Here is a 26,912-nt window from a genome sequence, read left to right on the forward strand (position 1 = left end):
AAAATACAAAATCAGCCAGGTGTGGTGGCAGCAGATGTCTGTAATCCTAGGTATGGGAGGCTGAGGCAGGAGAATCACTTAAATCCAGGAGGGAGAGGTTGCAGTGAGCTGAGATCGAGCCGCTGCACTCCAGCCTGGACAGCAAGTGAAACTGTCTCAAAACACACACACACACACACACACACACACACACACACACACACGCAAGAAGAAGCCTTCCCCATGCCTGCTAATATGGCCTGCCTTCATTATTTGTGCCCTCCTTACCCTATGTAGACCTTTCTTAACACCGATCTCTCCCTGCAGCTTCTTTATCCCTCAACTGTTTGTCTGCTGTCTTCCTCATACCCCACACCATGTAAATTCCTAGCACAGACCCCACCTGTCTAATTTATCATGTTAAAGCCTCCATGTGGAAGGAACTCATGGGGATCATAATGTGTGACAGTCTTTTGCACCCCAAAATTCCTCACTTGTGCTTTGGCTCATTTCTCTAGACATATATTGGCACCCTCCTTGTGTCTGTGAATCCATACCAGGAGCTTGGAATCTACACTGTGAGCCAGATGGAACTTTATCAAGGGGTCAATTTCTTTGAACTGCCACCACATGTGTAAGTAGCATTCACAGGATTATCACTAGGAAGATTTTTCTTTTTCCTCTCCCTCTCTCTCTCCTTCCTTCTCACCATGCATCTGTCCATCCATCCATCCATCTACCCACCCATCCACTCATCCATTCATCCACCTATCCATCCATCTACCTGTCCATCCATCCATCCATCCATCCATCCATCCACCCACCCACATATTCAGCCATCCACCTATCCATCCATCTACCTACCTGTCCATCAATACATCCATCTATCCATGTAAATCCTTGATGCATGTTTATCAGGTTCTGTACCTCATTTAAGCCCTTGCCTTCTTATGAAGTAAGTCTTTCAAAGAAGTAGAAAACTTTAGAAGATCTTCATGGAATCTCAGCTTAAATATGAAAAGAGGTAGAACCTTTGTGTAACTGCTGAGAAATTTAAGAGTATGGCAGGAGAGATGGCTTCTCCAGGAAGATGATTGCTAGAGTGCCATCTACTGGTGCCTGAGTATCATAGCGGCTAAGAAGACTGCTCATTGGTAGAAGCTGTAAGAGGTGCAAATTTCTTCATACCTCTCCCCCATGTATAACACATGGAAATAACAATTTGTAAAGAGTGATTATATATTTAGTACATAACATATTATTCTGTTTTTTGCAAATGTTTGAAAATACATACTCACCTGCAGTATGGCCAGAATTTCTGTTTTTATGTAACACTGTACATAAGCTGACAGGGTAGAATTATTCACCTGAACTTAGATCGCTCGTCTCCAAACACCACGTTTCCTTCTTAACAGGTAACTGACTCCGTAAACAAATCTGTTTAGATTTCTCATTTAATTCAGAAGTTAGTTGAAAGGAACTAAAATAACATGTAGTTAGAGATCACTGTTTAGTTACACGTTAATTCAGTGTTTCTAGAGCCATTTCACAGAGCCTAGGAAATAGAACCACGTTGATATCAGGATCCACAAAGTTAAGGATAGTTTTAGGCCTTAAAACCTCACCATTTAAAATAATTTTCCCTCGTATTGGAAAACAATGCTGTTTGTTTGTCACTATGCCTAACTGGCCAAACTTTCTTTCTTTTCTTTTTTTTCCCCCCTGAGATGCAGTCTTGTTCTGTTGCCCAGGCTGGAGTGCAGTGGTGCAATCTCGGCTCACTGCAACTTCCGCCTCCTGGGTTTAAGCGATTCTCCTGCCTCAGCCTCCTGAGTAGCTTGGATTACAGGCACCCGCCACCACGTCCAGCTAATTTTTGTATTTTTAGAGGAGACAGAGTTTCACCGTGTTGGCCCAGCTGGTCTTGAACTCCTGACCTTAAGTGATCTGCCTGCCTTGGCCTCCCAAAATGCTGAGATTACAGGCATGAGCCACTGTGCCCAGCCCAAACTTTCTAATCATTAATTAACATTCAAAACAACAACTACCAAAAAAAAGGAAAGATGAGCAATTTTTTCTTGCCCAGGCTTTGCTGAATTTTCCAGTTTTTCTCCCTCTTGATGTCTAGGCTAATATTAGATTCTGCCTCTGTTGTCTTAGATTCTGCCCCTGTTGTCTTAGATTCTGCCTCTGTTGTCTTAGATTCTGCCCCTGTTGTCTTAGATTCTGCCCCTGTTGTCTTAGATTCTGCCCCTGTTGTCTTAGATTCTGCCCTGTTGTCTTAGATTCTGCCCTGTTGTCTTAGATTCTGCCTCTGTTGTCTTAGATTCTGCCCCTGTTGTCTTAGATTCTGCCCTGTTGTCTTAGATTCTGCCTCTGTTGTCTTAGATTCTGCCTCTCTTAGTGACTCAGCTATTCCACTTTCTAAGGCACTTATAAACCTTTCTGCATCACCACCGTATATATGTTGAGACAGGGTTTCGCTTTGTCACCCAGGCTGGAGAGCAGCGACACAATAATTGCTCACTGTAGCCTCCACATCCCAGAGCTCAGGTGATCCTCCAACCTCAGCCTCCTAAGCAGCCAAGACTACAGGCACACACCACCACCCTGGCTAATTTTTGTAGAGACAGGGTTTCAGTGTGCTGCCCAGACTGGTTTTGAACTCCTGGGCTCAAGCCATCTGCCTGCCTCAGCCTCCTAAAGTGCTAAGATTACAGGTGTGAGCCACCACGCCTGGCCACCACCATGTATTGAAAGCTGAAATAGCTTTGGAACTCTGTCGCATATTCAGATGATATTCCTGGAATACCTTCAGGCTTTGGTGTCAATCTTGAGGATAAAGTACTTATCATAGTTTTACCTCTTGTCCTAAAGATATCACTGAAGTTTGTTAATCTCTTTGGTTTCCTGCCTCTTTGTTCTTAGCATTCTAGGTTTTGAGGGAAAAAAATACATGAGATCTTATTATTATTATTATTATTATTATTTGAGACGGAGTTTCGCTCTTGTTACCCAGGCTGGAGTGCAATGGCGCGATCTCAGCTCACCGCAACCTCCGCCTCCTGGGTTCAGGCAATTCTCCTGCCTCAGCCTCCTGAGTAGCTGGAATTACAGGCACGCACCACTGTGTCCAGCTAATTTTTTGTATTTTTAGTAGAGACGGGGTTTCACCATGTTGACCAGGATGGTCTTGATCTCTTGACCTCGTGATCCACCCGCCTCGGCCTCCCAAAGTGCTGGGATTACAGGCCTGAGCCACCGCGCCCAGCCGTGATCTTGTTGTATTCATTGAATTATTTAGTATTTAGATGAGATTGTTATTTTCACCTACAGTTAATAAAACATCTCCTGGAGATGTAACTGAGTAGCTGGCTTATTCTTATAAAACATTTAGTGAACTTTAAAAAATATTTTCAGGCAGGGCACGGTGGCTAACATCTATAATTCCAGCACTTTGGGAGGCCTAGGCGGGAAGATCTGGAGGTGAGGAGTTCAAGACCAGCCTGACCAACATGGCAAAATCCCATCTCTACTAAAAATATGAAAATTAGCCAGGTGTGGTGACGCACACCTGTAATCCCAGCTACTCAGGAGGCTGAGGCAGGAGAATCTCTTGAACCTGGGAGGTGGAGGTTGCAGTGAGCCAGATCGTGCCACTGCACTCCAGCCTGGGTGACAGAGCAAGATTCATCTAAAAAAAAAAAAAATTACTGTTCAAATTCTTCCTTTTACGTCTTCTACTATTTGAGTTTTGACATCTAGTACACTTTATATTTGATCAGTCATTGGGTTGTGGTAGACGGTTTTTTGGTTTTGGGTTTTTGTTTTTTGGGTTTTTTTTTTTTTTTTTTTTGAGACAGTCTTGCTCTGTCACTCAGGCTGGAGTGCAGTGGTGTGATCTTGGCTCACTGTAACCTCTGCCTCCTGGATTCAAGCAATTTCATGCCCCAGCCTCCCAAGTAGCTGGGATTACAAGCATGCACCACCATACCTGGCTAATTTTTATATCTTTTTTAGTACAAATGGTGTTTCATCACATTGGCCAGGCTGGTTTCAAACTCCTAACCTCAAGCGATCCACCCACCTCAGCCTCCCGTAGTGCTGGGATTACAGGCGTGAGCCACCACACCCAGCCCATGGAAGGGGTTTGATATCTGTTTGAGCTCATTGTCCTTGTACCACAGTCTGGATGTGGCTTCCTGGAGGTTGAGTACCTCATTTTTCTTCTTTGGTGGGTGTCAAGAGTCAAGGGAAGTAGCGTTAAAACCAATTTGTTTCTGTCTCACTCCTCCAGCTACGCCATAGCCGACAACGCTTACCGAATGATGTGCTCTGAACTAAGTAACCATTTCATCCTCATTTCCGGAGAGAGCGGGGCAGGGAAAACGGAGGCCTCCAAGAAAATTCTCCAGTATTTTGCAGTGACCTGCCCAATGACACAGTCACTACAAATAGCCCGTGACAGACTGCTGCTCTCCAACCCAGTGCTGGAGGTAAGCGATCTCTGGAGACCAATAGAAGGGAGTTCCAGGGAGGTCACTAAGTGAGACAAATCCCATCTGAGCAGGTCAGTCAAACTGTAAAGAAAATGGGTCACACGGATAGTGTCACAGTTAGGGGTGTGACCTGGAACTAAGCCCACTTCCCCATTTGTTGAATGGGTATGTTTATAGTACCTACCTTTTAAGACATTTGGGGTTTTTTTGTTTGTTTGTTTGTTTGTTTTGAGACAAAGTCTTGCTCTGTCACCCAGGCTAGAGTGCAGTGGCGCAATCTCAGCTCATGGCAACCTCTGCTCCATGGGTTTAAGCAATTCTCCAGCTTCAGCTTCCCAAGTAGCTGGGACTACAGGTGTATGCCACCATTCCTAGCTAATTTTTGTATTTTTAGTAGAGTTGGGGTTTTGTCATGTTGGCTAGGCTGGTCTCGAACTCCTGACCTCAGGCGAGCCACCTGCCTCGGCCTCCCAAAGCACTGGGATTATAGGCATGAGCCACTGCACCCAGCCTAAGACATTTTGAGGATTAAATGAAACAGATGCACAAAAAGCGCACAGCAGAATTAGGAAGCACCAAAAATACTGTATTATTTATTAACAGTTTTCTTATTATTGAGTTAAAATATTTTAGTTATGATTACTTCTACTATTGCAGTTCCCCAACTTGCTGGCTGGTACCAAACAAGTCATTTTCTCCTGTGTTTTTGTGTCCTTTTTTGTGAATGAAGATGTTTATGGCGGAAGGGATTTTCACAGTGGACCCTTTGGGCAGAACAAGGTGATATAAAAAGGAGTCTGGTGACAGGGCCGTCAATAGTACCTTCTAGAACAGCATGGGCCTAGGGTTCTATGTGTCCCTCCTGAGACCATTTCCAATATATTTCTAGATTGGATTCCAGGAAGAAGATATTGTTCCCTTTTTCTCCCCAGGTCCAAATCTAGTGTTTGGCATTAAATTCTCTGTAGTTAGTGCTTCCTTCTTAGAAGATAAAGTGTGGCTCTCCTTCCTGGCTCCTTCTGCCCTCTATATTATTTTGGGTCAGGAATTTGACAAGCATGGTGAGCTTAAATGACAGTGAATGACACTTTGTATTCCAAGGCTTTTGGAAATGCCAGAACGCTCCGGAATGACAACTCCAGCAGATTTGGGAAATACGTGGATATACAATTTGATTTTCAGGTACACTGAAGCTCCTATTACTGGTTCATGGGGACCCCTTCTTTTGCCAGTGATGGAACCCAAGCCAAGGCCCCTTAAGGGAAGAATGGCATTTACTAACTCAAGCAGTTTTTTAAAAAATATTCAGGGTTAGTGCTAGTTTTAGGAAATGCAAATAAAGACCTCAGTGAGATAACATTTTATGCCATATAGATGGGCGAAAACTAAGAAGTCTGATATATACCAGGTATTGATGAAGATGTGGATCATAAGGAATTCTTACACATTGCTGGTGGGGTGTAAAATACTGGAAAATTATTGGAAAATAATGGGTTGTACCAGAGATATGATGCTATCTTAGGAAGCTGAAAAAACATAATCTAAGGTGTGGCCATCCACTCCCAGATGCAAAAGCATGTTCATAACAGAACTGCTCGTGATGGTAAATGGACTGAGCACCACCATCTGGAGAGAACCAGAATGTCCATCGCCAGGAGAATGACTGCGCTGTGGTGTGTTCACGCCATCAGGCATTACACTGCAGAGAGCAAATGAACTACAGCTACACCCGCCGTGGATGGGTCTTGGGAACATACCGTAAGCCAGTGGAATATAATTTTTTTCATTAAGCTTCAAAACAAATCACAAGGGCCAGGCGTGGTGGCTCATGCCTGTAATCCCAACACTTTGGGAGACCAAGGAGGGTGGATCACCTGAAGTCAGGAGTTCAAGACCAGCCTGGCCAACATGGTGAAACCCCGTCTCTAAAAAGAAAGTAGAAAAAAATCAGCCAGGCATGGTGGTGGGCACCTGAAATCCCAGCTACTCGGGAGGCTGAGGCAAGGCAATCACTTGAACCTGGGAGGCAGAAGTTGCAGTGAGCCAAGATCGTGCCACTGCACTTCATTCAGCCTGTGCAACAAAAGTGAAACTTTGTCTTAAAAAAAAAAAAAAAAAACTGCCGGGCACGGTGGCTCAAGCCTGTAATCCCAGCACTTTGGGAGGCCAAGGTGGGTGGATCACGAGGTCAAGAGATCAAGACCATCCTGGTCAACATGGTGAAACCCCGTCTCTACTAAAAATACAAAAAAAATTTAGCTGGGCATGGTGGCTCGTGCCTGTAATCCCAGCTACTCAGGAAGCTGAGGCAGGAGAATTGCCTGAACCCAGGAGGCGGAGATTGCGGTGAGCCGAGATCACGCCATTGCACTCCAGCCTGGGCAACAAGAGTGAAACTCCGTCTCAAAAAAAACTAAAAGCAAATCACAAGTAAACAATATACTGTTTAGGCATGTGCCTGCTTACCTAGCAGGGAGTCGGCACTTTTTTTTTTTTAAGATGGAGTCTTACTCGTCGTCAGGCTGGAGTGCAGTGGCACGATCTCGGCTCACTGCAACCTCTGACTCCCTGGTTGAAGCAATTCTCCTGCCTCAGCCTCCTAAGTAGCTGGGATTACAAGCATGCACAACTATGCCCAGCTAATTTTTCTATTTTTAGTAGAGACGGGGTTTCACCATGTTGGCCAGGATGGTCTTAATCTCCTGACCTCCTGATCTGCTGCCTTAGAGCCAGATAGTAAATATTTTAGGCTTTGTGAGCCACACAGCCATACAGTTGCAACAACTCAAGTCTACTCTTAGAGCATGAAAGCAGCCGCAGACAATGCATACGTGAATGAGTGTGGCTGTGTTAGACACAGAATTTAGGTGGGGCCAAGGTGAAGGGTGGGCAGAATTCTCAAGGGCACATAATTCCAAGTGGTAAAATGATGCATGGAGAACAGCAGCTATCTGAGCATGGAGCTCAATGATGAGGATGGAATGGCTCAAGGATTTCCCAGAGGCAGGATATGGGCCTCTGGTGGAGCAGATTTGGAAAGAAATTTAACAGCTATGCATATTTAAACACTTTTTATGGAAGTTCACCACATATACTGAAAAGGCCATAAAACATGAGGGCAGACCAGTGAATTTTTACATATGTATCCACGTCTGTAACCACCACCCACATCAAGCTATAAAAATTTCTAGCATCCAGGCCGGGCTTCGTTGTTCGCACCTGTAATCCCAGCACTTTGGGAAGCTGAGGTGGGCAGATCACCTAAGGTCAGCAGTTCGAGACCAGCCTGGCCAACTTGCTGAAACCCTGTCTGTACTAAAAATACAAAAAAAAAAAGCCAGGCATGGTGGCACATGTCTAGTCCCAGCTACTTAGGAGGCTGAGGCAGGAGATTGCTTGAACTTGGGAGGCAGAGGTTTCAGTGAGCCCAGATTGTGCCACTGCACTCCAGCCTAGACAAGAGAGTGAGACACTGTCTCAAAAAAAAAAAATAACAAAAAATCTAGCATCTGGAGGCCAGGCATGGTGACTCACACCTGTAATCCCAGCACTTTGGGAGGTCAAGGTAGGAGGATTGTTTGAGCCCAGCAGTTCAAGACCAGCCTAGGCAACATAGTGAGACCCTGGTCTCTACAAAACAAACAAACAAACAAACAAAAAACAATAAAATAACAAAGCATAGTGGTACATGCCTATGGTCCCAGTTATTCAGGAGGCTGAGGTGGGAGAATTGCTTGAGCACAGGCATTTGAGGTTGTAAGGAGCCATGGTGATGCCACTGCACTCCAGCCTGGGCAACAAGCAAGACCCTATGTCTTGAAGAAAAATTCTAACATCCAGAAGTTTTTCCTGCCCTATCCCAACACTTCCCCCGTCCCACTGCCCGCTGTGCTGACTTCTGTGATCACAGGTTCATTTCACTGGCCACTGAAGCACATACGAATGAAATTACACAGTATGTTCTGTTTTGTGCCTGGCTTTTTTCAGTCAGCATATCTGACAGATACATCCGTGTTCTTGCATGTAGCAGTTGTTCACTTTTTGATGATTATGTCACAACTTACCTGTTCTCCTTTTGATGGACATTTGGGCCATTTGCAATTTGGAATCATGACACAGAGAGCTTGCATCATCTTTGCACATGCCCTTCAGTAGATTCATACTGGGTTAAAGAAGCGGAATTGTGGGGTTCTTACCAGCAAGGCAGTGTTAGGATAATTAATGACGGTTCCAGCTGCTCCATACCCTTGCCAACATTTATATTGTTCATCCTTTTGAGAAATTCTGATGGGATGTGGTGATTTTTCACTGTGATTTAAGTTTGTATCTCCCTGGTAATTGATGAAGTTTTGCTTCTTGACTACTTAAAGGCTTTCTTTTTCATTCAAGTCTTTTTTAACTGGGTTCTCGGTTCTTTCCTGATGATTTGCAAGAATTCTCCACATATTCTGGAATTAAAATCCTTTGTTGGATATATTATTGCAAATATTAATTAAGACAGTGTGATATTGGCACAAGGATAGATAAAGAGGACAGTCGATCAGAATAAAGTCCAGAAAGAACAGAGTCACTGACTTACAATGGAAGCATCACTGTGAGTCAGTAGAGACTAGATCATTTTTCCAATAAATGATACAGATGAACTGGATATCAACATGAATAAAAAGACCTTTGACCACTACCCCTCCCCATATACAAAAATTAGTGATGGCTCATTATCCTAAACAATCATGCTTCTAGAAAAAAGACATAGAAACTATCTTGAACTGGATATCAACATGAATAAAAAGACCTTTGACCACTACCCCTCCCCATATACAAAAATTAGTGATGGCTCATTATCCTAAACAATCATGCTTCTAGAAAAAAGACATAGAAACTATCTTCAGAGCCTTGGAATAAGCAAAAATCTTTATAAACAGAACCCAGAAAATACTAATGATAGAAGACTGATAGATTTTAAAAAAAGATTGATACATCAGACTTCATTTGAACTTAGAAGTTCGGTCCATCAGAAGATGCCAGGAGAGAGTGGTTTGATTGTCATTGTCACTGCTGCATTTTTTGTTCTGTTTTGAAGGGCATCCCTGTAGGTGGACATATCATCAGTTACTTAATAGAGAAGTCCCGAGTTGTCTACCAAAATCAAGGTGAACGGAATTTCCACATCTTCTACCAGCTGCTAGCAGGTGGCGAAGAGGAGCGCCTGGCTTACCTGGGCCTTGAGCGAGACCCCCGGCTGTATAAATACCTCTCACAGGTGGGAAGGACCAGCACCTGGCTTTGGTGACACTTTGGACAAGGGGATCAGAGGTGTTTATACAGGCTGCTGGGGGATGTTTGAGACGTTCTATTACCACCCTGCTGTGTGTCCTATTGGCTGATTTCTTGATACATATCACAAGCAATCTAATCCATCTCCTCTTGTGCCTGGCAGCTGTATCACCTTGGTAAAGTAACCAATGTCTAGGCAACTGGTTCTCATCCCTGGCTGAAATTAGAATAACCTGAAGAGCCTTTTAAAAACACAAGTGCCAGGGCCATACCCTCCAGCGATTGATGTTTCATTGGTCTGGGCTAGGACCTGGGCATCAGAGTTATTTTTAATGTTCTCCTGGTGATCGAATGTACAGCCAAGGTGAGAAATGCTGATCTAGGTGTGATACTTACTGTCCAAATGTGTCTAAAACCTATGCTGTCTCATTCTGCTTTCAGACTATATATTTTTTTTCTTTGAGACAAATTCTTGCTCTGTCCTCCAGGCTGGAGTGCAGTAGCACAATCATGGCTCATTGCAGCCTCGACCTCCAGGGCCCAAGTTATCCTCCCACCTCAGCCTCCCAAGTAGCTGAGACTACAGGCATGAGGTACCATGCCTAGCTAATTTTTTTTTTTTTTCTTGACGGAGTCTTGCTCTGTTGCCAGCCTGGAGTGGAGTGGCACAAACTCGACTCACTGCAATCTCCACCTTCTGGGTTCAAGTGATTCCCCTGCCTCAACCTCCCAAATAGTTGGGACTACAGGTGGTCACCACCACTCCAAGCCAATTTTTTTGTATTTTAGAAGAGACAGGGTTTCACCAGGTTGGCCAGGATGGTCCCAATCTCCTGACATGATCTACCCACCTCAGCCTCCCAAAGTGCTGGGATTACAGGCGTGAGCCACCGCACCCAGCCACCTGGCTAATTTTTGTAGTTTTTGTAGAGACAGGGTTTCTCCATGTTGCCCAGGCTGATCTCAAACTCCTGAGCTCAAGAGATCTGCCCGCCTCGGCCTCCCAAAGTGCTGAGTTTACAGGTGTGAGCCACTGTAAACTACTTTTAAAAAGATCTTTTCCCATGTTAATGCCTTCCATCTTGACAACTGTTTGCTGCCAAATGAACACACTGCCTTACAGAACTAGCTGAGGCCATTCTATAAGCAAGCCTAGGCTCTAGTGTTATAAAATTGACTGTCAGAATGTAACCTTGCAATGTTTGTTTTTCTGAAGCCTGCACTAGTGTCCTAGAATGCCCAGATTGTATGGCACTTATCAGTATTCAACGTCATTAACACCTTTTTTGTCTCGACAGTTTTTAATTTTTCTCTTCTCACTTGGCCTGGCTTTGAATGGAGGCCACTTTGTAGAGGGTAGATTAGGGCATCATTTAAGAGAGAAAATGAGATCTTCTAAAATGAACCTCATAAAATGAGGATCAATACTTCCTAGAAATCATAGAAGAAAAGAAGGCTTAACTGAAGTTGACCTTGAAAAATGCAGACAGGCTGGGCATGGTGGCTCACACCTATAATCCCAGCACTTTGGGAGGCCGAGGCGGGAGGATCGCCTGAGTCCAGGAGTTTCAGACCAGCCTGAGCAATGAAGCGCAAGACCCCAACTCTAAATGTATTTTTAAAATAGAAATAAAAAAGAAAAATGAAGCTAAATAATGAAAAGAAAGAATCTCATACTTTAATTTTATACTAAACAAACTCTGAACTAATTACTAGGACAAAGAATGAATGAAATGTGATGTGTTTTTCTTTTTGGAGGGCTTTATTTTCCCAACAGAGCTATATGGACACATCATGTTTGCATTCCCATAGCATGATCAGAAAGGGTCAGTTTGTAAAAATATTTGAGGGTTTTTATCCATTTTCCCAGGGGCTTCTCTAGCCCTTGGATGATTAAATCATTATCTTTTAGAATACATCATGTCTTTACTCTTGCAGATTTTTTTCTGGCCACATTAATTCAACTAGATCCTTACACATCAGGGGCTTTGGAAATGGGTCTATCAATTTGCCACTATTATTTTAAAACCAAGCCAGCCGGGCATGGTGGCCCACGCCTGTAATCCAGAATTTTGGGAGGCTGAGGCGGGAGGATCACGAGATCAAGAGATCGAGACCAGCCTGGCCAACATGGTAAAACCCCATCTCTACTAAAAATACAAAAATTAGCTGGACATGGTGGTGTGCACCTGTAATCCAAGCTACTCAGGAGGCTGAGGCAGGAGAATCACTGGAACCTGGGAGGCAGAAGTTGCAGTGAGCCAAGATTGCACCACTACACTCCAGCCTGGTGACAGAGTGAGACTATCTCAAAAAAAAAAAAAAAATGTTCATGATCTCTCATAACGTCAGTAAACTTCATGGCTTCACTTTGTAGTGTATTTGTACTGCTTTCAAACCAACAGGTTTGGAGCGAGACTGATTTGCACAGACCCATCCCTTCGGAGGCAGGAACAGATGTTGCTGGTTGTGTGGCAAGGTTTGTGAGGTTGCAAATTTTATATCGGCCACTTCACCAGGAAATATTTTCGTGGTATGACACATCTGATTTCCCCCATGCAATGAAGAAATCTTTTAAGAAAACAGATCTTCAGATAACCAGGAGACTAGGAACACCCTGTACCCCAAAAGCAAAATAATAAACATTTGTCTAGGACTTTTCTCTTTAAATCAGTCTGTTAATTAAAAGATAACTTCTGGAGTTATGGGAAAAGCCTCTGCTTGTGATCATTTTCACAAAACCTCTGTTTCTCTAAATGCCAACCTTTTATTTCCTTGCGGGAAGGCCTTCTTGCATTTAGTCCTGAAGTGAAATTTTTGCTGGTAATTTATAAGTGAGTCAAGAGTTTCTGATTTTAAGCACCGTAATTTCCCTGAATATTTCAGCAGATATTTCTTGAAATTAAATTCCAAATTACAATTCCAAATAAATTTGAAAAAAAAGCAACAGTTGTCAAATAATTATATGCTAGACAATTAGAGCAAAACCTATTTTTATTTGCAATTCAGTACAGTATAGGACTAGCTTTTGCATCTTCAGAGAAAAACAGACATGCACATGCTTAATTGCCCCTATAAAATGACGTTAAGTGACTCAAACTTTTTGTCAACAGGGTCATTATGCCAAAGAGTCATCCATTAATGACAAGAATGACTGGAAAACTGTTTCCAGTGCCTTTTCTGTCATTGATTTTACTGAAGCTGACCTCGAGGTATGTGCTCTTGCAGCAGAGCCGACAGTTTCCTCTGGGACTGAGGAAACACTCCTGGTTTCTTGGTGTTTGCATAATACAGTTGCTGGATTCAACAAATAAAAATACAGGATGCAGCCAGGTGCAGTAGCTCACACCTGTAATCCCAGCACTTTGGGAGGCCAAGGTGGGCGGATCACTTGAGGTCAGGAATTTGAGACCAGCCTGGCCAATGTGGTGAAACCTCATCTCTACTAAAAAAGTACAAAAATTAGCTGGGCGTGTTGGCATGTACCTGTAGTCCCAGCTACTTGGGAGGCTGAGGCAGAAGAATTGCTTGAACCCGGGAGGCAGAGGTTGCAGTGAGCCGAGATCATGTCACTGTACTTGAGCCTGGGTCACAGAGCAAGACTCTGTCTCAGAAAAACAAACAAAAATACAGGATGCCCAGTTACATATGAATTTCAGGTAAACAGTGAAGAGTTTTTTAATATAATCATGTTCCAATTATTGCATGTGGGCAAACTTATATTACAAAAGTATTGGAAGTTTGAAATTTAAATATTAACTGTGGGTTATATCTGACAAGGAGGAGGAGTCAGGTTTTTTTCTCCCCTAAGGTAAGTCCAGTCGCAACAATTTAAATGCCATAAAATTACAGGATTCTCATTTATTGAGGCTTCCATTTTGGCACAAACTGGAACAAATTGTAGAATGTATAAACTTTGTTTTTACATCTTTTTATTCATTTTGATTTTTAAACTATCAATCTTTCAAGGGGCAGAATGTAATTTAAAAACTTATATATCTGAGCCCAGGTGCAGTGGCTCACACCTGTAATCCTGATGCTTTGGGAGGCTGAGGTAGAAAGATTGCTTGAGGCTTGGAGTTTGTGACCAGCCTGGGCAACCTAGTGAGACCCTGCCTCTACGAAAAAAAACTTTAGCCAGGCATGGTGATGTATGCTGGTAGTCCCAGACACAGGAGGCTGAGGTGGGAGGATCGCTTGAGCCCAGGAGGTTGAGGCTGCAGTGAGCTATGATGGCACCATTGGACTCCAGCCTGGGTGACAGAGCAAAACCCTGTCTCTAAAAAACTTATAGATAGATAGATAGATAGATAGATAGATAGATAGATAGATAGCTCATGGTATTTGAAAATTAAATGAGTTCATTACTGGGATTTACTTTAGAAAGTATTTTATAGATAGATCGCTCATGGTATTTGAAAATTAAATGGGTTCATTAGTGGGACTTATTTTAGAAAGTATTTTATAAAAGTGGTTTATTTTATGAAAAATGTATGTATTTGTTGTTGTTATATGAAAATAAAGTGTTCCGTGCTGGACATTGAGTGAGACTGTTTCCCTCTTCCCTTAGCATCTGAAGTGAACAACAGGGCCAATTTCTGGGGAAGGAGGAGGGCTTGGTTCTGTGAGCTCAGGTCTGGAGTTGGGATAGGGGGTTTTCCTTCAGATGTCTCCGCTAATGACATGTATCAGTTAGTCAGCTACCGTCTCTTTCCCTGTCCTCCTGATCTCCTGTCTCTGAACACTTCCCATGTTCCCAGAATCTCTTTGGAATCATTGCCAGTGTCTTACACCTGGGGAACATTGGTTTTGAAGAAGATGACCAAGGCTGTGCCACTATCCCAGACACCAGCGAGATCAAGTGGATCGCCAAGGTGATGTTCCCCTTTTGGAGAGGACAGAGGGAGGCGGAGGGGTGGGAGAGGAGAGTGAGGGAGCTGGATGCCCACAGTTAGGCCTGAATGTCTGGTGACATGCTCTTTTGGCTGATATTGATTAGGAGGTTTAAAGAGTGAGGGTTTGGGGGAAAGGGAGGGAGTAAAAGCCAGTTGGTTGAAGGATCTGTTGTTGTCTGTTTTGTACTGAAGCACAACAATTAGTCTGGGCAGATAACGCTGGGCCTGGATACTCCATGAACTCTATAAGCTAGTGAGTAGGCCAGGCGCAATGGCTCATGCCTGTGATTCCAGTGCTTTGGGAGGCCAAGGCGGGAGGATAGCTTGAGGCCAGAAATTTAAGTCAGCCACAATCATGCCACTGCACTCCAACCTGGGCAATGTAGTGAGACCCCATCTCTAAAAAAAAGAAATAGCTATAATTAGTGGCACAGAACTGTAGTCCCAGCTACTCAGAAGGCTGAGGTGAGAGGATCGCTTCAGCCCAGGGGGCAGAGTTTGCAGTAAGCTGAGATTGTGCCACTGCACTCCAGCCTGGGTGACAGAGTGAGATCCTGTCTCAAAAAAAAGTTACAGTGAGCTATGATTGTGCCACCACACCCCCACCTGGGCAACAGAGCCATACCTTGTCTCTAAAAAAATATTAAAGAGCAAGTAAAACTGGGTCACGGAATAGCACTTTGGATTTCTTCATTCAGCTCCTGGGGGTCCACCCGTCAGTCCTTCTGGAAGCTCTCACCCACAGAAAAATTGAAGCCAAAACTGAGGAGGTAAGAATAGCTCTAGGTGGAAATGTGCTGGCCCTCCCTGCTGCTGCTGCCTCCCTCTGATAACAGCAGGATGGTGGCCTCAGGGGAGGCCATACCTTTGATCCTAGCTCACCAGGCGCTGCGTGGTCCAGCTCCTGCGGGGTCTCCTGCTTCATCCTCCCCATCACCACCACACCAATGTTAGCCGTCTACAGCTCATAGTCCCTGTACAGGAGCCTTTGCACATGCTGTTTCCTCCACAGGAGGCTGCACATGCTGCTCCTTCTGCTGGAACACTGTTCCCGAGGCTTCATCTAGTTAACTCCCCTTCATTCTTCATCTCTTGGGGGTCAATTCCCCAAGGAGCCTCCTCTGATCCTTTCACCTCTACCTCAAAGCACCATATGTATCTCCTTGTAGCCCTTTCAACATGACTGTGTGATTCTTTGAATGTCTCTCCATCCCTCCCTACCCTGAAATGAACGGTGAGTCCATGAAGGTCAGGACCATGTGTCTGGGTTGTAGCTGTATCTCGGCAGCGCAGCACAGTGCCTGGCACACAGTGGGCACTCAAGAAAGAGCCATCATGTGAACCAAAGGCAAGAGTAGTATCTTCCCAGCATGTATCCTTTGCCAGTCATCAGTCAACACTAGTTCGAGGCTGGCTGTGGCGGCTTATACCTGTAATCACTTTGGGAGGATGCAGTGGGAAGATTGCTTGAGTCCATGAGTTCGAGACCAGCCTGGGCAACATGGCTAGACCACATTTCTACAAAAAATTTAAAAATTATCAGGGCGTGGTGGTGGGCACCTGTAGTCCCAGCTACTCGGAAGACTGAGGTGGGAGGATCACTTGAGTCCAGGAGTTAGAGGCTGCAGTGAGCTATGACTGTGCCACTGTATTCCAGGCTGGGCAGCAGAGTGAGACCCTCTCTCCTTATTTTTTTAAAGAATAGTTTGAACACTCTGGGGGCTTCTTTTTTTCCATCTATAATGATGCACCTTGTCATTCTTTTCAGGTGATCTGCCCATTGACACTAGAACTCTCTGTCTACGCTAGAGATGCAATGGCAAAGGCTGTTTACGGCCGAACATTTACTTGGCTGGTCAACAAAATCAATTCCTCCTTAGTTAACAAGGTTGGTCAACACATTTTGGATACCTTGCTCTCACTAATGTGGTGATGTTTTATGATCATCATAGTTCCTTTAAAGAATTTGGGAGGGAGAATGGACTGTGGCGCCTCGTGGGTGGGGCTGGCGTCTTTCCCTATTCACATTTCCGGTATGTAGAATGCAGTAGGAATGCATGCCCAATAACTTGCACAGTGTGTCCCAAAGTGTGCTATGCATTGCCCTTGTAGTATGCCAGATGGCTTCGGGTGTGCACAGATACTTTTTTTTATTATTTATTTATTTATTTATTTTTGAGACAGAGGTTCGCCGTTGTTACCCAGGCTGGAATGCAATGGCGCGATCTCGGCTCACCTCAACCTCCGCCTCCTGGGTTCAGGCAATTCTCCTGCCTCAGCCTCCTGGGTAGCTGGGATTACAGGCACGCGCCACCATGCCCAGCTAATTTTTTTGTATTTTTAGTAGAGACGGAGTTTCACCATGTTGGCCAGGATGGTCTCGATCTCTTGACCTCGTGATCCACCCGCCTCGGCCTCCCAAAGTGCTGGGATTACAGGCTTGAGCCACCGCGGCCAGCCTAAACTTTTTATTTTTTAGAGACAAGATCTCGTTCTGTCACTCAGGCTGGAGTGCAGTGGTGCAATCATAACCCACTGCAGCCCCCAGCTCCTGGGCTCAAGCAGTCCTCCTGCCTCAGCCTCCTGAATAGCAGGAACTACTGTTGCATGCCACCATGCCCGGCTAAATTTTAGAAGTTTTTTTGCAGAGGTGAGGTCTTGCCGTGTTGTCTAGCTGGTTTCGAACCCCAGGCTCAAGCCATCTTCCCACTGTTGCCTACCAAGTGCTGGGATTACAGGCATGAACTGCCACAAATGTTTAAATGTCAATAGTAATATATTCACCTGACATTTAAAAAATTTCAACAGTAGCACATTTTAACATGTTTAAGAAAAAATAAAACTAGCCCTTCAAACTCACACTTCAGTCATGTTTCCTTTTCAAGTGGAATTATTTAAATAAAAAATGGGATTTAACCCAAGTTAAAAATTAAGGAAATGGTAGGTGAATGGGGAGGGATACATGGATGTAACAAAACTCAGGGAGGGTGGACACAGAAGATGATTTTGGAGGCAGCAACTTAGGACACTCAGAGGATTTAATTGTGTCCCTTTAAAACAAAATAAATATTATTTTATAGATGATTTTGTTAAATTATCTTTTTTTTTTGGGATGGAGTCTGGCTCTGTCATCCAGGCCGGAGTGCAGTAGTGTGATCTTGGCTCACTGCAACCTCCACCTCCCAGGTTCAAGTGATTCTTGTGCCCTGTGCCTCAGCCTCTCTAGTAGCTGGGATTACAGGTGCACACCACTATGCCTTGCTAATTTTTGTAATTTTTTAGTAGAGACAGGGTTTGGCCATGTTGGCCAGGGTGGTCTCAAACTCCTAGCCACAAGTGATCTGCCTGCCTTGGCCTCCCAAAGTGCCAGGATTACAGACATGAGCCACCGCACCCTACCTGAAATAAACACATTATCTTTAAATACTCACCCTGGCCTGTTGGTTCTCTTAATTAGATAGGCATCTTCTTGTCTATCTATAGGTCCTTTTTTTTTTTTTTTTTTATTGTACGTGGGCTTGGGAGGTTAAGGACAGCTGAAGCAAAGAAGTGAATCAGAAGGAGAAGGTCGGCTGGGCTTGGTTGCTCACACCTGTAATCCCAGCACTTTGGGAAGCCAAAGCAGGTCAGGTCAGGAGTTCCAGACCAGCCTGGCCAATATGGTGAGACCCCGTTTCTACTAAAAAATACAAAAAATTAGCTGGATGTGGTGGTGCACACCTGCAGTCCCAGCTACTCAGGAGGCTGAGGCAAGAGAATCACTGGAACCCGGAAGGCGGAGGTTGCAGTGAGCTGAGATCGTACCACTGCACTCTGGCCTGAGCGACAGAGCGAGGCTCCATCTCAAAAAAAAAAAAAAAATCGGTGCGGAGGGGAAGGTGTCACTACACAGATGATGGCTATGGAAGCCGCAGTGGGATCTGAGCAGGCAGGAGCAGCAGGCTGGGAAGTGATTTCCACCCAAAGGCTCTTCTGTATTGCTGGAGACAGAGGAGACACGAGCTTTAGCACCAAGTCCCAGTTTGGAGGCAGCTACAGAGTTTTGAGTAGCACAGAGGAAAAGATCTAACTATGAATGGGTTGTTATTTTGACCAGGATTTCACCAGGAAAACTGTGATTGGATTACTCGACATATATGGGTTTGAAGTCTTCGACAAGAATGGGTATGTTTACCATTCCCTACCTACCTGTCTTGAGATTTAAGTCATTTGCTAATGTTACTGGCTTGATTTTCCTGTCCCAGGAACTGCCTAGATTTACAGTTTCTAATTCACAGACCAGCCTAGATGTAGAATAACCATAAAAATGCAAGTATATTTTCGCTTGACTCTTATGATCTATTTAGTAAATTGTTATTAATAAGGACTTTGCTTTTTCTTCATTAAAAAGCATCTTTTAAAAGAATGTAAGTTGTTTTTGTTTTTGTTTTTGTTTTTTTTGAGACAGAGTGTCACTCTGTTGCCCAGGCTGGAGTGCAGTGGCATGATCTCAGTTCACTGAAACCTCTGCCTCCCAGGTTCAAGCAATTCTTTGCCTCGGCCTCCCAAGTAGCTGGGATTACAGGTGCCTGCCACCACGCCTGGTTATTTTCTTCTTTTTTTGTATTTGTAATGGAGACAGGGTTTCGCCATGTTGGCCAGGCTGGTCTTGAACTCCTGACCTCGTGATCCACCCACCTCAGCCTCCCAAAGTACTGGGATTACAGGTGTTGAGCCACCCTGCCCAGCCAAGAATATAATTATTTTATTGTTATTTTCATGTAACTTTAGTTATTTAAATCTTGTGTATCTCTAGTTTTGAACAGTTCTGTATAAATTACTGCAACGAGAAACTCCAGCAACTGTTAATTGAGAGGACTCTAAAAGCAGAACAGGCAGAATATGAAATGGAAGGCATAGAGGTAAACATTTTCATGTTTTCTCATTTGATTTCTTAATCTGGCTAAAGACGTTTTTCAAAATGTAGTTGATTTTAGTGTTTTGAGACAGGGTCTCACTCTGTCGCCCAGGCTGGAGTGCAGTGGCACAATCAGGGTTCGTTGCAACCTCCACCTCCTCGGCTCGAGTGATCCTCCTGCCTCAGCCTCCTGAGTAGCTGGGACCACAGGCACATACCACCACCCCTGGCTAATTGTTTTTTTTTTGTTTGTTTGTTTGTTTTGTAGAGACAGGGTCTCTCTATGTTGCTCAGGCTGTTCTCAAACTCCTGGACTCAAGTGATCTTCCTGCCTCAACCTCCCAGAGTGCTGGGATTACAGGTGTGAGTCACTGTGCCCAACCACTAAAGACATTTAATTGAAATATTATTTCATTGATGATTTTCCTGATTAGTACTGAGGATTAATTCTTTCGTCCTCCTCTGCTTATTTCCTGAGAAATTGTTTTGATATTCAGAAAATATAATTTGTTTGAGGTTGAATGTAAAAACTAGATTTTGAAAGAAGATGTTTTAGAAAACCCATTTAAAACCAATCTTTTATGCTCATCTGAATCTTGGAGAATTTGTTCCTCTTTGTCATTTTAGTGGGAGCCAATTCAATATTTCAACAACAAGATCATCTGTGATTTGGTAGAAGAGAGACACAAAGGAATCATATCCATTCTGGTGAGAAAAATTAATGTTGAATTAGAGCCTGTTCACCCACATTTACAACTCCTAGAAGAACCTTCTCCCAGGCTTAAAAAGGGTTGAGCCAGGCCAGGTGCAGTGGCTCACGCCTGTAATCCCAGCACTTTGGGAGGCTGAGGCAAGTGGATTGCCTGAGGTCAGGAGTTCAAGAGCAGCCTGACCAACATGGTGAAACCCTGTCTTTACTGAAAATACAAAAATTAGCCAGGCATAGTGGCATGTGCCTGTCACCCTAACTACTTGGGAGGCTGAGGTGGGAGAATTGCTTAAACCAGGAGGTGGAGGTTGCAGTGAGCCAATATCATGCCACTGCACTCCAGCCTGGGTGACAGAGCAAGATTCTATCTCAGTAAAAGTGGGGGGGGCGTGTTGAGCCAGGGAGGTCTCTAACTCTTGGGTTCAAGCAATCCTCCCACCTCAACCTCCTGGGTAGCTGAGACTACACAGGTATAACCGCCACACCTGGCTAAGTTTTTAAATTTTTGTAGAGACAGGGTTTCACCATGTGGCCCAGGCTGATCTCCTCCCATCTTGGCTTGCCAAAATGCTGGGATTATAGGTGTGAACAAGTTCACCCGGCCACATCTGTAATTTTTTAAGATGGTCAACTAAATGGTATCATTCTTTTTTTTTTTTTTTGAGACGGAGTTTCGCTCTTGTTACCCAGGCTGGAATGCAATGGCGTGATCTCGGCTCACCGCAACCTCCGCCTCCTGGGTTCAGGCAATTCTCCTGCCTCAGCCTCCCGAGTAGCTGGGATTACAGGCACACGCCACCATGCCCAGCTAATTTTTTGTATTTTTAGTAGAAACGGGGTTTCACCATGTTGACCAGGATGGTCTCAATCTCTTGACCTCGTGATCCACCCGCCTCGGCCTCCCAAAGTGCTGGGATTACAGGCTTGAGCCACCGTGCCCGGCCACAAATGGTATCATTCTTGAGGATGAAAAATAGGAAATAGAAAGATGAACTTCCAAAACATGAAACTTGACTGGTTCTATACCTTTCTTTCCATGAGGGCTTTTCTTCCACAACAAGTCTGTACACATTGTGGTTGCGGTCAGTGATGACTGCTTTAGAGAAAATGAGGCTGACATGGAGCCCATCCTAGTAACTGTGGAGGATCTTTGGAAAGACTTTGAGTCAGATGGTGGGAGAGTTGACTTTTCATGGGATATTCAGGCACTCTGGTTCCATGGTCCCCTTATCAAACTTGAGAAGCTGAGCACTTAGATAAGCCCCTTCCTTCCCCCAGAATGTTCACCTGCACTTATGAAATGACAATCTTTTAGTCTAGTACTTTCTGGTCCAGCCGGTGAAAACATTTCAAGTTGGCATTGATGGAGTGTGGTGCTGTGGATTGAGACTTCTCTTTTTCTTTTGAAGGATGAAGAATGCATTCGTCCTGGTCCGGCTACAGACTTGAGTTTCTTGGAGAAATTAGAAGAGAAAGTGGGCAAACATGCACACTTCGAAACGTACATACTTTATTTGACCAGATTTCACATGGGGGAAGATCACTGTGTATCAATTTTCTTTTTTTTTATTGCATTTTAGGTTTTGGGGTACATGTGCAGAACATGCAAGATAGTTGCATAGGTACACACGTGGCAGTGTGTTTTGCTGCCTTCCTCCCCTTCACCCACATCTGGCATTTCTCCCCATGCTATCTCTCCCCAACTCCCGCCCCTCCCGCTGTCCCTCCCGTATTCCCCCCAACAGACCCCAGTGTGTAGTACTCCCTTCCCTGTGTCCATGTGTTCTCATTGTTCATCACCCGCCTATGAGTGAGAACATGCAGTATTTCATTTTCTGTTCTTGTGTCAGTTTGCTGAGAATGATGTTCTCCAGATTCATCCATGTCCCTACAAAAGATACGAACTCATCGTTTTAGATTGCTGCATAATATTCCATGGTGTATATGTGCCACATTTTCCCTGTCCAGTCTATCATCAATGGGCATTTGGGTTGGTTCCAGGTCTTTGCTATTGTAAACAGTGCTGCAATGAACATTCGTGTGCATGTGTCCTTATAGTAGAACGATTTATAGTCCTTTGGATATATACCCAGTAATGGGATTGCTGGGTCAAAGGGAATTTCTATTTCTAGGTCCTTGAGGAATCGCCACACTATCTTCCACAATGTTTGAACTAGTTTACATTCCCACCAGCAGTGTAAAAGTGTTCCTATTTCTCCACGTCCTCTCCAGCATCTGTTGTCTCCAGATTTTTTAATGATTGCCATTCTAACTGGCGTGAGATGGTATCTCAATGTAGTTTTGATTTGCATTTCTCTAGTGGCCAGTGATGATGAGCATTTTTTCATATGTTTGTTGGCCTCATGTATGTCTTCTTTTGTAAAGTATCTGTTCATATCCTTTGCCCATTTTTGAATGGGCTTGTTTGTTTTTTCCTTGTAAATCTGTTTTAGTTCTTTGTAAATTCTGGATATCAGCCCTTTGTCAGATGGGTAAACTGCAAAAATTTTTTCCCATTCTGTTGGTTGCCAATTCACTCTAATGACCGTTTCTTTTGCCGTGCAGAAGCTGTGGAGGTTGATTAGGTCCCATTTGTCTATTTTGGCTTTTGTTGCCAATGCTTTTGGTGTTTTGGTCATGAAGTCCTTGCCTACTCCTATGTCCTGAATGGTTTTGCCTAGATTTTCTTCTAGGGTTTTTATGGTGCCAGGTCGTATGTTTAAGTCTTTAATCCATCTGGAGTTAATTTTAGTGTAAGGTGTCAGAAAGGGGTCCAGTTTCTGCTTTCTGCACATGGCTAGCCAGTTTTCCCAACACCATTTATTAAACAGGGAATCCTTTCCCCATTGCTTGTTTTTGTCAGGTTTATCCAAGATTATAAGGTTGTAGATATGTTGTGTTGTCTCCAATGCCTCTGTTCTGTTCCATTGGTCTATATCTCTGTTTTGGTACCAGTACCATGCTGTTTTGATTACTGTAGCCTTGTAGTATAGTTTGAAGTCTGGTAGTGTGATGCCTCCCGTTGTGTTCTTTTTGCTTAGAATTGACTTGGCTATGTGGGCTCTCTTTTGGTTCCATATGAAGTTCATGGTGGTTTTTTCCAGTTCTGTGAAGAAGGTCATTGATAGCTTCATGGGGATAGCATTGAATCTGTAAATTACTTTGGGCAGTATGGCCGTTTTCACAATATTGATTCTTCCTAACCATGAACATGGAATGTTTCTCCATCTGTTTGTGTCCTCTCTTATTTCGTTGAGCAGTGGTTTGTAGTTTTCCTTGAAGAGGTCCTTTACGTTCCTTGTTAGTTGTATTCCTAGGTATTTTATTCTCTTTGTAGCAATTGTGAATGGCAGTTGGTTCTTGATTTGGCTTTCTTTAAGTCTGTTATTGGTGTAGACGAATGCGTGTGACTTTTGAACATTGATTTTATATCCTGAGACTTTGCTGAAGTTGCTTATCAGTTTCAGAAGTTTTTGGGCTGAGATGGTGGGGTCTTCTAGATATATTATCATGTCGTCTGCAAATAGAGACAATTTGGCTTCCACCTTTCCTATTTGAATACCCTTTATTTCTTTTTCTTGCCCAATTGTTCTGGCTAGAACTTCCAGTACTATATTGAATAGGAGTGGTGAGAGAGGGCATCCTTGTCTAGTGCCGGATTTCAAAGGGAATGCTTCCAGTTTTTGCCCATTCAGTATGATATTGGCTGTTGGTTTGTCGTAAATAGCTTTTATTATTTTGAGATACGTTCCATCAATACCGAATTTATTGAGGGTTTTTAGCATAAAGGGCTGTTGAATTTTGTCAAAGGCCTTCTCTGCATCAATTGAGATAATCATGTGGTTTTTGTTTTTGGTTCTGTTTATGTGGTGAATTACGTTTATAGACTTGCATATGTTGAACCAGCCTTGCAACCCTGGGATGAATCCTACTTAATCATGGTGGATAAGCTTTTTGATGTGCTGTTGCAATCAGCTTGCCAGTATTTTATTGAAGATTTTTTGCATCTATGTTCATCATGGATATTGGCCTAAAGTTTTCTTTTCTTGTTGAGTCTCTGCCGGGTTTTGGTATCAGGATGATGTTGGTCTCATACAATGATTTGGGAAGGATTCCCTCTTTTTGGATTATTTGGAATAGTTTTAGGAGGAGTGGTAACAGTTCTTCTTTGTGTGTCTGGTAGAATTCGGCTGTGAACCCATCTGGACCTGGGCTTTTTAAATTGCTGCCTCAACTTCAGATCTTGTTATTGGTCTATTCATAGTTTTGACTTCTTCCTGGTTTAGGCTTGGGAGGACACAAGTGTCCAGGAATTTATCCATTTCTTCCAGGTTTATTAGTTTATGTGCATAGAGTTGTTTTTAATATTCTCTGATGATGGTTTGAATTTCTGTGGAATCTGTGGTGATTTCTCCTATATCATTTTTTATTGCATCTATTTGGTTATTCTCTCTTTTCTTTTTTACTAATCTGGCTAGTGATCTATTTTGTTGATCTTTTCAAAAAAACAGCTCCTCGATTTATTGATTTTTTGAAGGGTTTTTGTGTGTCTCTGTCTCCTTCAGTTCTGCTCTAATCTTAGTTATTTCTTGTCTTCTGCTAGGTTTTGAGTTTTTTTGATCTCGCTCCTCTAGCTCTTTCAATTTTGACTATAGGGTGTCAATCTTGGATCTCTCCTTTCTTCTCATGTGGGCACTTATTGCTATGTATTTTCCTCTAGAGACTGCTTTAAATGTGTCCCAGAGATTCTGGTATGTTGTGTCCTCATTCTCGTTGGTTTCGAAGAACTTCTTTATTTCTGCCTTCATTTCATTGTTTATCCAGTCAACATTCAAAAGCCAGTTGTTCAGTTTCCATGAAGCTGTGCGGTTCTGAGTTAGTTTCTGAATTCTGAGTTCTAACTTGATTGCACTGTGGTCTGAGAGACTGTTTGTTATGATTTCCGTTCTTTTGCATTTGCTGAGGAGTGATTTACTTCCAATTATGTGATCAATTTTAGAGTAGGTGTGATGTGGTGCTGAGAAGAATGTATATTCTGTGGATTTGGGGTGGAGAGTTCTGTAAATGTCTATCAGGTTTGCTTGTTCCAGGTCTGAGTTGAAGTCCTGGATATCCTTGTTAATTTTCTGTCTGGTTGATCTGTCTAATATTGACAGTGGAGTGTTAAAGTCTCCCACTATTATTGTGTGGGAGTCTAACTCTCTTTGTAAGTCATTAAGAACTTCTATTATATATCTGGGTGCTCCTGTATTGGGTCTATATATATTTAGGATCGTTAGCTCTTCATGTTGTATCGATCCTTTTACCATTATGTAATGTCATTCTTTGTCTCTTTTGATCTTTGTTGCTTTAAAGTCTATTTTATCAGAGACGAGAATTGCAACTCCTACTTTTTTTTTGCTCTCCATTTGCTAGGTAAATCTTCCTCCATCCCTTTATTTTGAGCCTTTGTGTATCCTTGCATGTGAGATGGGTTTCCTGGATACGGCACACCGATGGGTTTTGGTTTTTTATCCAATTTGCCAGTCTGTGTCTTTTGATTGGTGCATTTAGATTTACATTTAGGGTTAATATTGTTATGTGTGAATTTGATACTGCCATTTTGATTATAGCTGGCTGTTTTGCTCGTTAGTTGATGCAGATTCTTCATTTTGTTGATGCTCTTGTGCATTTGGTATGTTTTTGGAGTGGCTGGTACTGGTCGTTCTTTCTATGTGTAGTGCCTCTTTCAGGAGGTCTTGTGAAGCAGGCCTGGTGGTGACAAAATCTCTGAGTACTTGCTTGTTCGCAAAGGATTTTACTTTTCCTTCACTTATGAAGCTCAGTTTGGCTGGATATGAAATTCTGGGTTGGAAGTTCTTTTCTTTAAGGATGTTGAATATTGGCCCCCACTCTCTTCTGGCTTATAGGGTTTCTGCCAAGAGATCTGCTGTGAGTCTGATGGGCTTCCCTTTGTGGGTAACCCGACCTTTTTCTCTGGCTGCCTGTAGCATTTTCTCCTTCATTTCAACCCTGGTGAATCAGACGATTATGTGCCTTGGGGTTGCTCTTTTTGAGGAATATCTCTGTGGTGGTCTCTGTATTTCTGGATTTGAATATTGGCCTGCCTTGCTATGTTGGGGAAGTTTTCCTGGATAATATCCTGAAGAGTGTTTTCCAGCTTGGATTCATTCTCTTTAAGTCATTAAGAACTTGCCTTATATATCTGGATGCTCCTGTATTGGGTCCATATATATTCACGTCATATTCAGGTACACCTATCAAACGTAGATTAGGTCTCTTCACATAGTCCCACGTTTCTTGAAGACTTTGTTCATTCCTTTTTGCGCTTTTTTCTCTAATCTTGCCTTCTCATTTTATTTCGTTGAGTTATCTTCGACCTCTGATATCCTTTCTTCTGCTTGGTCAGTTCAGCTGTTGAAACTTGTGCATGCTTCGTGAAGTTCTCGTGTTATGTTTTCCAGCTCCATCAGTTCACTCATATTCCTCTCTAAGTTGTCCATTCTTGTTATCATTTCATCAAATCTTTTTTCAACATTCTTAGTTTCTTTGCGTTGACTTAGAACATGTTCTTTTAGCTCACAGAAGTTTCTCATTACCCACCTTCTAAAGTCTGATTCCATCATTTCATCACACTCATTCTCCATTCAGCTTTGTTC

At 43.3% G+C, this 26,912-nt stretch overlaps 1 protein-coding gene across 1 annotated transcript in view; it reads left to right on the forward strand.

The window, feature by feature from the left end:
• The window catches only part of MYO1H (myosin IH), a 148,592-nt gene that overhangs the window by 84,382 nt on the left and 37,298 nt on the right, over positions 1 to 26,912 (forward strand). The window contains exons 6-17 of the mRNA XM_078338167.1: positions 498 to 613; positions 4,277 to 4,475; positions 5,580 to 5,660; positions 9,559 to 9,738; positions 12,866 to 12,964; positions 14,513 to 14,626; positions 15,346 to 15,417; positions 16,416 to 16,535; positions 18,744 to 18,811; positions 19,443 to 19,548; positions 20,172 to 20,252; positions 21,663 to 21,754. Coding sequence (XP_078194293.1) covers positions 498 to 613; positions 4,277 to 4,475; positions 5,580 to 5,660; positions 9,559 to 9,738; positions 12,866 to 12,964; positions 14,513 to 14,626; positions 15,346 to 15,417; positions 16,416 to 16,535; positions 18,744 to 18,811; positions 19,443 to 19,548; positions 20,172 to 20,252; positions 21,663 to 21,754 — 1,328 coding nt within the window. The remainder of the gene's footprint in view (positions 1 to 497; positions 614 to 4,276; positions 4,476 to 5,579; positions 5,661 to 9,558; positions 9,739 to 12,865; positions 12,965 to 14,512; positions 14,627 to 15,345; positions 15,418 to 16,415; positions 16,536 to 18,743; positions 18,812 to 19,442; positions 19,549 to 20,171; positions 20,253 to 21,662; positions 21,755 to 26,912) is intronic.

The sequence above is a fragment of the Callithrix jacchus genome, chromosome 9 (assembly GCF_049354715.1).
Source record: "Callithrix jacchus isolate 240 chromosome 9, calJac240_pri, whole genome shotgun sequence".
NCBI classification, from domain to species: domain Eukaryota; kingdom Metazoa; phylum Chordata; class Mammalia; order Primates; family Cebidae; genus Callithrix; species Callithrix jacchus.